This window comes from Colossoma macropomum, unplaced genomic scaffold, assembly GCF_904425465.1.
Source record: "Colossoma macropomum unplaced genomic scaffold, Colossoma_macropomum, whole genome shotgun sequence".
NCBI classification, from domain to species: Eukaryota; Metazoa; Chordata; class Actinopteri; order Characiformes; family Serrasalmidae; genus Colossoma; species Colossoma macropomum.
In genome coordinates, this window is record NW_023494793.1 from 30385527 (window position 1) to 30396223 (window position 10697).

The 10697-nt window shown below is 42.5% G+C and overlaps 1 protein-coding gene across 1 annotated transcript in view; it reads left to right on the forward strand.

Annotated features, from left to right (window-relative positions):
* Positions 1-10012, forward strand: part of cttnbp2nlb (CTTNBP2 N-terminal like b) — a 50510-nt gene extending 40498 nt beyond the window's left edge. Inside the window, exons 4-6 of the mRNA XM_036579143.1 lie at positions 1196-1303; positions 5895-6851; positions 7498-10012. Coding sequence (XP_036435036.1) covers positions 1196-1303; positions 5895-6851; positions 7498-7836 — 1404 coding nt within the window. The 3' untranslated portion in view covers positions 7837-10012. The remainder of the gene's footprint in view (positions 1-1195; positions 1304-5894; positions 6852-7497) is intronic.
* The last annotated feature ends 685 nt before the right edge of the window (positions 10013-10697 follow it).

Consider the following 10697-nt stretch of genomic DNA (forward strand, 5'->3'; position numbering starts at 1 on the left):
GAAAGATTCATTCAGATCAAACAAAGTAATGTCTGAATGTCCTGTTCATTCATTACTACACAAAGAGCAATTATTTCTAAACTCTTTGATTTCCTAGGAGAGTGTGTGTCTCTGTGTATGTGTGTTTAAGCCGTAACCCTCCCCACCCTGATGAGTCCTGTGAACCAAAAAGGAATAATGCAGCTCCTGGGGTGAAGCGAGTGAGTGGGACTGAGAGACAGCGTGTGCGTGTGTGTGTGTGTGTGTGTGTGTGTGTGTGTGTGAGAGAGAGAGAGAGAGAGTGAATGACAAAGAGAGAGAGAGAGGAGAGATAGAGAGTAAATCCACACGTATTGTCCCAGTGTACAGTGTTTTGTTCTAAAGGTTCAGTCCCACACAATGGAGCTGTTGTTGCACTGACCTTGGGCTACAAGAGGTTCCTCCCTGTTCATTTATTCTGTCCATCACTGTCTTCTGTCCCCATTTTCTCATCCTTCCTTTTTTGAGTCCTATTCTTTCTCCCTCTCTTTCTCTCTCTCTCTCTTGCTCTCTCTCTCTGAGGTGAGTAGTGTTGAAGTTCTTGTGTTGAAGTGTCTTTGATTTATAAGCTTCAGTTGAAACTCGATAAGCCTGAATGGATCATCAAAGAGCACAACATGGCTTCAATATGACCTCAGTCCTAACAGCAGTGTGTGTGTGTGTGTGTGTGTGTGTGCGTGTGTGCGTGTGTGCGTGTGCAATAGCAATGGTGATGAACGACCATGAAGTTTAACAGGTGTGCACACACACACACACCTCTGTGCACACCCGTAGAATTGGCATTCTATTTCTATGGAGACACCCCCTTCCGGTACACACACACTTCCTTGGGTGGGACTGCATTATTTGTTTAAGATACAGTACTGTGCAAAAGTCAGTGATCTCAGTGGTCTCCTAAAAAGAATGGAAGCTGTAATAAAGGCAAAGTATGGACACACTTAATACTGAAAAATTTAATCCTGGTGGTGAAAATGACTTTAAACTTAATACTTAATAGCCCTTATGACTGGATATTAAACAAACGAAGGATGATTTCTGACTTTTACACAGTATTGTATACATTGCTATTATGGCTGAGATCAATAACCGGAAGAAAGCATTTAGCAGTTATAATGACACACATCTATATTTATGACTGATATGTGGCTGATATGTATATGTGTGTGTGTGTTTTAAGGTCATTGCTGATCTGGAGGAAGAGAAACGGCGCCATGCCCAAGATACAGCGGAGGGTGATGATGTCACATACATGCTGGAGAAGGAAAGAGAGAGACTACTGCAGCAGGTAACTTAGCAACACCACCAAAACACAAACAAACACACACACACCTGTACACAGTGTGTCATAAACCCGCCAAGCTGTGAGACACTGTAAACAGGACCATTGGACCTGAGAGCTGCATATTCATAACATTCCTGTTCCACTGTCATGTGTCCAGCCACATGACTAACAGCCAGTCTGAAATATCCAACCTACAAGCAAAATATGAAAATGCTACTTGCTGCATCTTTAACTGGGCTGTAGTCCTTCGAATACAGCTGAGAAATGCAGCGTACATTCTGACAAGATTTAAGGATGCTGCTGGAGTATCTTTCTCAGTCGTCTGATGCCCATAATCCTAACCCAAAGAATGAAGATGAAACTACTGCATCTAATGCTGTGTTCTGAAAGCTTATACATGTTGAAATTAGATTAATTTATGCAGAATTTTTTGTAAAATGTATAATGATGGATTATCAAAAATCAATCTGTAAGCAGGGCCAGCTATACTCAGCTCATTGGATAGCCAGTGCGGTAAAAGTTCAGCGCAGATTGTACTACACATTGTATAGAAAGGCCAGTAAAATGACCAGTAAAATATACACCGTGCCACTTCAGTGAGTTGAACAGTTTTTGCTTGCAGGATAGCATTTACAAAAAAATTAAGGATCTGCCATACTATGTCATTCACACCACTTTTGCTTGCTAGTTTACTATCATTCCCAACAGCAGCATTTTCTCCATCAAAGTTTGCACCTTCTTTCAGGTGACGTAACCTACGCAGTCTTGATAGACCATTCCGTTTTGCATTATGTAATAAAAACAAGGAGACCTAATAAGACAGTGCTACCAAGGACCTATCATCCTTGGCTGCAACCTAGCTTTTGGAACACAGCTATAGATATGTGTACTACCCAGATAGAGTCATTAGCATTAGTGCGTCTTGGGATTTGTGGTGGATCCCACCACTATTGCTTCATGGGGACTTTTCCAGCACCAAAATAGAGCCAATGACATCATCATAAGCTGTAAATTTCCCATCACTGACCAACCACACTGAGAAAATCAATCAAGAGATAAGTAATTATTAAAATAGAACAAAAAAAGATAGTCTGACATGTTGCTTGGAAAGAATTGAAGGTAATTTTGTAAGAAAGTCCAGACATAGAAATTCCTCTAGGCTGTTTAACTTAATTCCAAGTCCAATTCCAACTCTTTCCATATCACATTTATTCTGGCTGTATCGTAACTGTGAATGGCACAGGCCACATACAGCCACTGGTAACCCGCTGTTAACTGTTATCACCAGTCCACTGATGTCTTCAAGAGCTAAAGGATAAACTGGTTTAACAGCACTGTTTTTCCCTACGATATCACGCCTGGCCCTGCAAGACTATGAAGAAACATTTTTTGGCCTCTGTGGCTATCTGGGAGCACTCGACTAGCCAAAACCTGCCTCCTAGTGGCAGAGGACAGCAGTTGTAATGCAATCAGTATCTTGGCTCCACCCTAATTTCACCCAAACTCTGCCCTGAAACCTACCCAATGATTCACACCTGTATTTTGTTTCATTATAGACTATATAGTCCTGTATTTGAATTTATTATGGGAAGCATGTTGTGTTTGTTCCTCGTTCTTGTTCACTGGTTTGTTTCTTCCCCCAGGTTATCTGAGTGTATCTATTTGCTTATCCATTTGTCTGTACATACTGGAGATTTGCCTTTTGTTATGATCAACAACTTAGACTTCTAGGGAGTCGCCCTTCTACTCTGTAAATACATCTATCTGCCTCTAGCTCCACTCTGCAGTAAGCGTATCAGCTGTGATCTGGACACCCTGCTTTAGGCTTCTGTCTGAGACTGGGGCTAAATGTGGCCTAGCCTTTAAAGAGCAGCATTGTGTAACACAATGGGGCGTCTGGACTGTGTGTGTGTGTGTGTGTGTGTCTGGCAGGGGGTCCTGCGTCTGTCGCTCTGTAATTGTTCTATAGGAAGCCTGCAGAGGAAAAGAGCTCATTGTTTTGTAGGCTGCTACTGCTGTGAGTGTGGGTTGTATGGGTAAAGGAAAGGGTGATAAGGTCAGAAGACAGAACATGCAGTATTATGTAAGACCTTTTTCCTGCCTTCCTGCCTGGCTCAGGCACGAGCCGCAGCATACATACAGTATATCACAACTAGAATGCGAAATATTTGTCCGATCCTGATGGGACCCAACTGTCCAAGTTGGGTTCGGACATGATTTCCCAAATATGTGTCAAGCTCAGGTAGAGTCTGAATTTTACGTACTGGGTTCCAATAAGGCACACAAGTGAGCTATTAGCACACCACATGAGTGCTAATAGCTCCCCTATGTAGATAATATTCAGCCTTCTATACTTAAGAGACTGTAAGCTACAAGCCAAGTCCATGAGGCGCCTTGCATATAAAATTAAAACTCCGAAGTCAGTATGACAAAAAAACATATGACAAAACAGCTGGACGGTGCACATTATCGGCGTCATGGACATCGACCTAGAGATATCCAGCACAAGACCGAATTAACCCCATCACAACCAGCCTGTTCAAAGACATTCAGCAGCTACATATAAAAATCTCAAGAATAGATAAAGGACATCTGCCGAAACCACAGAGTTGAGAGATCATAAGAACCAAAAAATCAAAATACAGAATTAAGTAATAAACCAGACTGCTAAAACCAAACAAAATAACATTAAAAAATATCAGACAACTAACAAATGAATTTACAGTTAGTACCTCAACTGTATTTCCAGTACATTAGCCATGTTTACTAAATCTGGAGCCAGACACTTAGAATTTGAGAAAACCATTCGATTGGTCAGGGTTGTTTTCTCCAGGGACCTGACCCAGTATTTTTTTGCACTGCTTTTCTTTTTGCACTGCTATTTTTTGCATTGAGTTTGGAATCCATAGGTGTGCTGTGACCGGCAGCACAGACAGAGACAGCAGTAAAAAAAAAATATATATATATATATATATATATGAATTATACACTGGCATTCATTTTTTTGACCCCAGCACCCGCAATAAACAAAAAGCCCTGTGAATGCGCCTAATCAGGGATGTCACAATGCATTCATGTGATTTCAAGGTGTGTATCCCAGTCCTGCTCCTGCAGTCATCCTGCATTGCACATGGGGAACTCCAGGACCAGTAGGATACACTACTCTAGAAAGCACAGGAAAACCCCTTCCTGTTCTACCAAAAACACCAGATAAACTACTGCTGTATAAACACATTAGCACTCTTAAGGAGGGGTATTTCATTCTGATCCTGGAAGCTCTGGTGTCTAGCACAGTTTGGAGATTTCCCTGTTCAAACACACCCACTACACTTGGCATCTAACTGCTGAGTTGAATCAGGCATGTTTGAGCACAGAAATCACCGAACTGTGCTGGGCTAAAACCTTCTTGGACTGGACCTAGACACCCTTACCGTAAAGAGAGTAGATGAACTATAGCAACATAAGACTGGTTCTATGAGCTAAATACAGCATAGTGTAGCATTATAAGGGATTTAAACCCTCACAGCTACATGCTATACTCAGCTATAATATATATATACTCAGCTAGGCTTATATATAAGCCTAAATTTTGTTCTGAGCCATATCTCTACCCCAGTCCTAATTTTTTGGAAGGTTTCACAGTATTCACTCTACAAAATCCAGGATCAAGACATGCACGTATTACTATTATTTCCCGTTGCAGCTGCAAAACAGTAGTCCACTACTTTTGTGTTACACATTTAGTAGGAGTGCAATAATGGCAGGAGTCTGAAGGTGGCAATTCAACTGCATTTAGAATGTTATATTAAATTATAATCCACTATGATCAGCTCATTGTCCATTTTATCAGCTCCACTTACTATATAGGTGCACTTTGTAGTTCTACAATTACAGACTGTAGTCCAAAAACTCCAGCAGCTCTGCTGTGTCTGATCCACTCGTACCAGCACAACATACACTAACACACTACCACCACGTCAGTGTTACTGCAGTGCTGAGAATGATCCACCACCCAAATAGTACCTGCTCTGTGAGGGTCCATGGGGGTCCTGACCACAGAAGAACAGGGTAAAGGGGGGCTAACAAAGTACGCAGAGAAACAGATGGACTACAGTCTGTAACTGTAGAACTACAAAGTGCACCTATAGAGTAAGTGGAGCTGATAAAATCGACAGTGAGCTTTGAAACAAGGAGGTGCATAATGTTATGCCTGATCGGTGTATAATGCCTGAAGATTTTAAGCTCCAGTTGTGAACTTCAGAACTTCAAATGTCCCCCACTGGCTAACGCCATTTATCATACCTGTATTTATTTTTAAACAGCCCACAAATCTGCTATTTCAAACATAAACAGGCTGCTGTATTGTTGTTTATGGTCTATATTCCACATATTCAAAACACATTCAAATCATGCTGACATTTGAGATGTTTTCATGCATTGAACTGTTTTCTAAACAATCACCTTGAATCATTGTGAGGTCAGACATTGTCACCGGTTACACTCAGTGGAAGGGACATTATCTGCTCAGCATGTCTAAGACTCTGTTTTTCATGTTTCTCTGGTCTCCTTATGTTCTCTCCTCATCTGTGTGCAGCTGGAGTTTGAGCGGGCACGGGCGGAGCGTCTGGAGCGCGAGCAGCAGACTGCATCTGGTCAGGCACAGGAGGACCTGGCCCAGCAGCAGCAGCTCTCGTCCGCTCTGGCTAAAGAATGCCAGCGGGCCAGTGCCCGCGCCCAGGAGGAGAGCCAGCGTGTGGCCCAGCTGTGCGAGCAGCTAGAGGAGGAGCGCAGGGCCGCTCAGGCCCTGCGGGGGGAGCTGGAGGCAGAACGGGCTCGCGCCCTGCAGACGGAGGCCCGTGCTGAAAGGCGGCTGGCCGAGTTCGACACAGAGCAGGAGCAGCTGAGGCAGAAGCTGCGTAAAGAGGAGAAGCGAAGCAAAGAACTGCAAGAGCTGATTGAGAGCTTGAAGCAGGAGCTGCAGGAGATGAAGGAGAAGGAGAAAGAATGGAGAGCAAAAGAGGAGGAGGTGAAGAAGGTGAAGGAAACCCCAGCTAAAGCAACTTTGGCCTCTGCGGCCTGCCAGACCGAAACCGATGGAAAAGCGGCCGTTGTTGAACAGTCTCAGCGGCCAAGGTTCAATGGCTACCTACTGCGTAAAGAGAGTGACTCTTCAGTGGAGGAGAAGAGTGCAGAAAATGGAGGGCTGGAGAACGGAGGAGGGACGCTGAGCTCCCCTGTCCAGGCACAGCAGTCTCTGTCCCCCAGTGGGACAGCCTGTTCCTCTCTCTCCTCCTCACCCTGCTCCTCGCCTGTGCTGGCCAAGCGGCTGGCCTCACTGGGCTCCTGCAGCCCCACCTACCCCTCGTCCTACCAGGCCAGCGTCAACCAGCGTTTCCATGCCGCCCGCCACAAGTTCCAGCAGCAGGCCGAGCAAGAGCAACATCTGCAACATCAGCCTCACTCACCTCGTGACCTTTCACCCACCACTACTCCTCCACCTCCACCTGAGAACCCTACAGCCAAGCAGATCGCCCGCAACACCGTCACACAGGTAAGAGCTTTTCCTAACACAAATGCATTATTAGGAGAGGCACAAAGAATAGGTTTGACTTGACTATTTGGTGTGTTCAATTTGTGAACTTGACAAAATTCCATGTTACCTGATTTTACAAGTTGATACCACTAATATTACGTGAATACAGTAGACCGAGCTGGCCTTGATCTATATGTATTGTTCACAATGAACCACCATTAGTAGTTATGATCTGATGCTGTGACTATTTCCAATGTTAAGTTGATGAGGACTGTCTGAACACACCGTTTCTAGTCTAAATTGGCCAGATGTGATCTTGTAATAAGAACATCTGGCTGTAAACATGAGAAACTTTGGGCAAGACTTATTAGGGTGGAAACAAACTGTGAAATTTCTAAACCTATCCAACACTTTTTGAAGGCGGAGCTCAAAGTAGAGGACAATGATGCACTAGTCAACATTTCTTGACAGACAGCAAGCCTGTCATTAGCCCATCAATGTAACCCAAGTTTGCATAGTTGAAAAGTCCCCCAAAAAACGAAATGTGGCGAAACCACCTCATTTCTGGTTTGAATCCAAATCAACATCTTTAATTCTGTTAAACAAGTACAAATACAGACAGAAATATTACTGTCTCTGAACACTCCTACTCTCCTATCCCCAGGTGCTGTCACGATTCACCAGCCAAGCAGCAGGTAAACTGCCCCCTCCCAACAGCTCACCTTTCGGCACGGACTACCGCACCCTGGCAGCTTCTTCTTCTTCTTCTTCGCCCACAGGGAAAGGCCCAGGCCCCCTGTCGCCCGGCATCCGCTCACCCATCATCTCTAGAAGCCACCCGCCCCCCATACCCCCAAAGAAGCCCGGAATGAACCAGTCTCCAGGATCCCCCGTCCCCTCCACCCGTGGCAGCAACTTTCCGGAGCTGTCCGGGAGCTGCGGCCTCACCAGCACACAGGAGGGTTCTAAAGAGCTGGACCTGGTCATGTCCTCCTCTAGCTAACCACTAACAGCACTCAATCAACAGTCCAGACCAAATTAAAGGGCCTAATCTACATAGTGCCCTTAGGACTTTCTCCTCGCCTAGTCCATAAGACCTCCCACAGAGGTGTGATTACAAAGCACTGAAAGGGTGATTAATTGTTGAAGTTGCCATTCCTTTTACTCTGCAAACCTAAGCATGTAAAACCATTTGCAGGGCTGGAGAAGAGACATTTAGAAGACCAAGTCCAGAACTGTGCTTCTTTATCTATGAAACTGATGACATTCATTTAGATTTTCTTTTTTATCTATTATATATATTATCTTATTGTTCCTTTTATTTTAAGAGATTTTATTTATCCCTAAAATGTTAGCATTGTCTTCTTGTGCCATGCTTTATGGTTAATAAGGTTTGTTTAAAAAAAATGGTTTCAAAATGAACAGCAATAACTAATGAATCATTCTCAGGTAACTAATCAATCATTTTACACTATTAGCACAGGACCATGCCGTTCATATCTAGCGGGATGGTAAATCATGCAGCATGCATTAAAACTTAAAATTTTTTGCAGTTACAATAGAACTTTTCTCATACTTTCACTGTAATTTAAGTTCTACATGATTCTAGAAGCTCGAAAATCACTTTAAATTGTCAAAGAAATTGAAAAGCATGTCCAAGCAGTTTGTGTAGCATGTGGTGAAAAGCTGCTTTGGCTGTACAGGAAGGGAAATGGTTTTCTAGACGTGAGCGTGTTGCCCTCTAGTGTTAGACAGGTGAAAAGCTTTCTGTGTTCACTTTCCTTTTAGGGAATTAACATACACTGTCTGTCCAAAAATATCCAGGCACCCCTTCAAGTAAGTGAATATAGTTACTGTAAGGTGCACCTATTGCTGATACAGTTGTGCAGACACAGCTTCTGTAGTCTCTGGAGCAGCTACATGAGCCTAAGGTCAACATGCCTAATGCCAGGCGTCGGCTAGAGGGGAATAATGTCCCCCAGCATCCGGCCATGGAGCAACTGCGTTCTCTGGAGTGATGGAAGTGCATCTAATACCTTTGGGATGAGAAAGGAGTGGCATTTTTGATCCAGAACGTACCATCAAAATCAGTGACCCTGACCTCACTAATGCTCTTGTAGCTAAATGCAATCAGATCTTCACAACAATGTTTCAAAATCTAGTGTAAAGCCTTCTCAGACGAGTAGAGGCCGTTACTGCAGCAAATGGGAAGAGAAACTTCTTACTGATACCCACGACTGCCGAAGAAACTGTGAATGAGGAGGTGTCTAAGAGCTTTTGTCATGTAACCAGAGGTTTGTGTAGCTGAGCGATAGACTGTTGCCAGCATGGCTAATAAATAACTATGGTAGGTGAAGCATGTGCCTCACTTCTAAATATGGTTTAAAAGATGCAACAATCATTCAGAACCAAATTACACAGGATTTTACTGCATGCTTTCTTTTTCCATGTGCAGATGTGAAGTTGAAACACTGGCTTTTTTTAATGCAGCGAGACTATTCCTCATGTGTACAGAATCTTGTTCACGTTTATGTTGTAAATGTTACAGTTTTAAACTGCTGTAGTTAAAACCATTCACTGCAGTCTTAAGGATATTGTATGTAGTATGTAGTAGTAGTTAGTCCAAGAGAGATGGCATATTAGGAAATAGGTAGGCTTATTCATTGCAAAGATAAATGCACAAATAAGTTAAAATGCATCTTTTTTTCAATTATTTAAGTGTTTAAATCTCTGTCCCCATCTTGCTAGGTTTAAGCCTGTGAATTATCAGTTATATATGAACGGATATGTATGTGTTTCATGTTACTGAATGCTATACCAATCTGTTTATCCAGCTAGTTCACATGAACTTGTAAGTTTTTTTTTTATTATTTCAAATGACACTTTATATTCAAATCTAAGCTATTTGGGGAAAAAGTGTTACGGAAATGTACAATTAACACCATCTTTTCTACTGGTCAAGCACCTCAGTGCTGCCCCCCACACTAATCTCTGACTGTACTCAGACTTTGTTGAACCTGGGCTTACACTACTTTTTGTCTTAGTTGAACTAATTCATACTTTAAAGATGATATATTTTTTAAATTTTTACCCAATGTTCTCGAGAAGAACCGCCCTACAGAAGGAAAACTCAATTCTGTTTTACACTTTGAAAAAATAAAACCTTTTGGAGCTCACCATGTGTTGCACTTGATCTCAATCTGTCTTGGGGGAACATTCCACTAAAGCAGTGGAAACTGGATGTGAGGGCATCTGTCAGAAACCAGTTTTGTACATCTATGGATTAAAAGTATTATTGGTGAGGCACGCTGCCAGTCACTATGAATATAAACTAGTTGTATTCAAATTATAATCTTGACCCTAAACATCAATGGGGCTTCTAGGCAGAATGATTATAGTATGTTGCCTCATACCCCATGAAATTCAGTTGGTTCTACAGTCTAGAGTGACATTAATAACTCCAAGTAATGAAACAGGTGGAAGTTATGCCATGACTTTGAAAATGAAATATTTTACCCAATGTTATTGAGAAGAACCACTTTAGAGAAGTGAGAGGTTTACATACTGAGGAAAATAAAACCTTTTGGAGTTCATCATGTGTTGCATTGATCTTAATCCCTCTTAAGGGAACTAGCCAGTAGATCAGTGGCTGTGAAACTGGATGTGAGGGAATCTATTAAAATCAGACTTATGGATTGAAAGTAAATAATGATGAGGCACCCTTTCAGTCAAGACGTTCACACTGTGAACTGGGTGTATTAAAATTGCAATCTTTACAATAATCATATATCTTGAATATTGGACCACAATATCAGGCTGTTTAAATGGAGAACAGGATTAATCCATCTAAAGGGAATTAGGCAT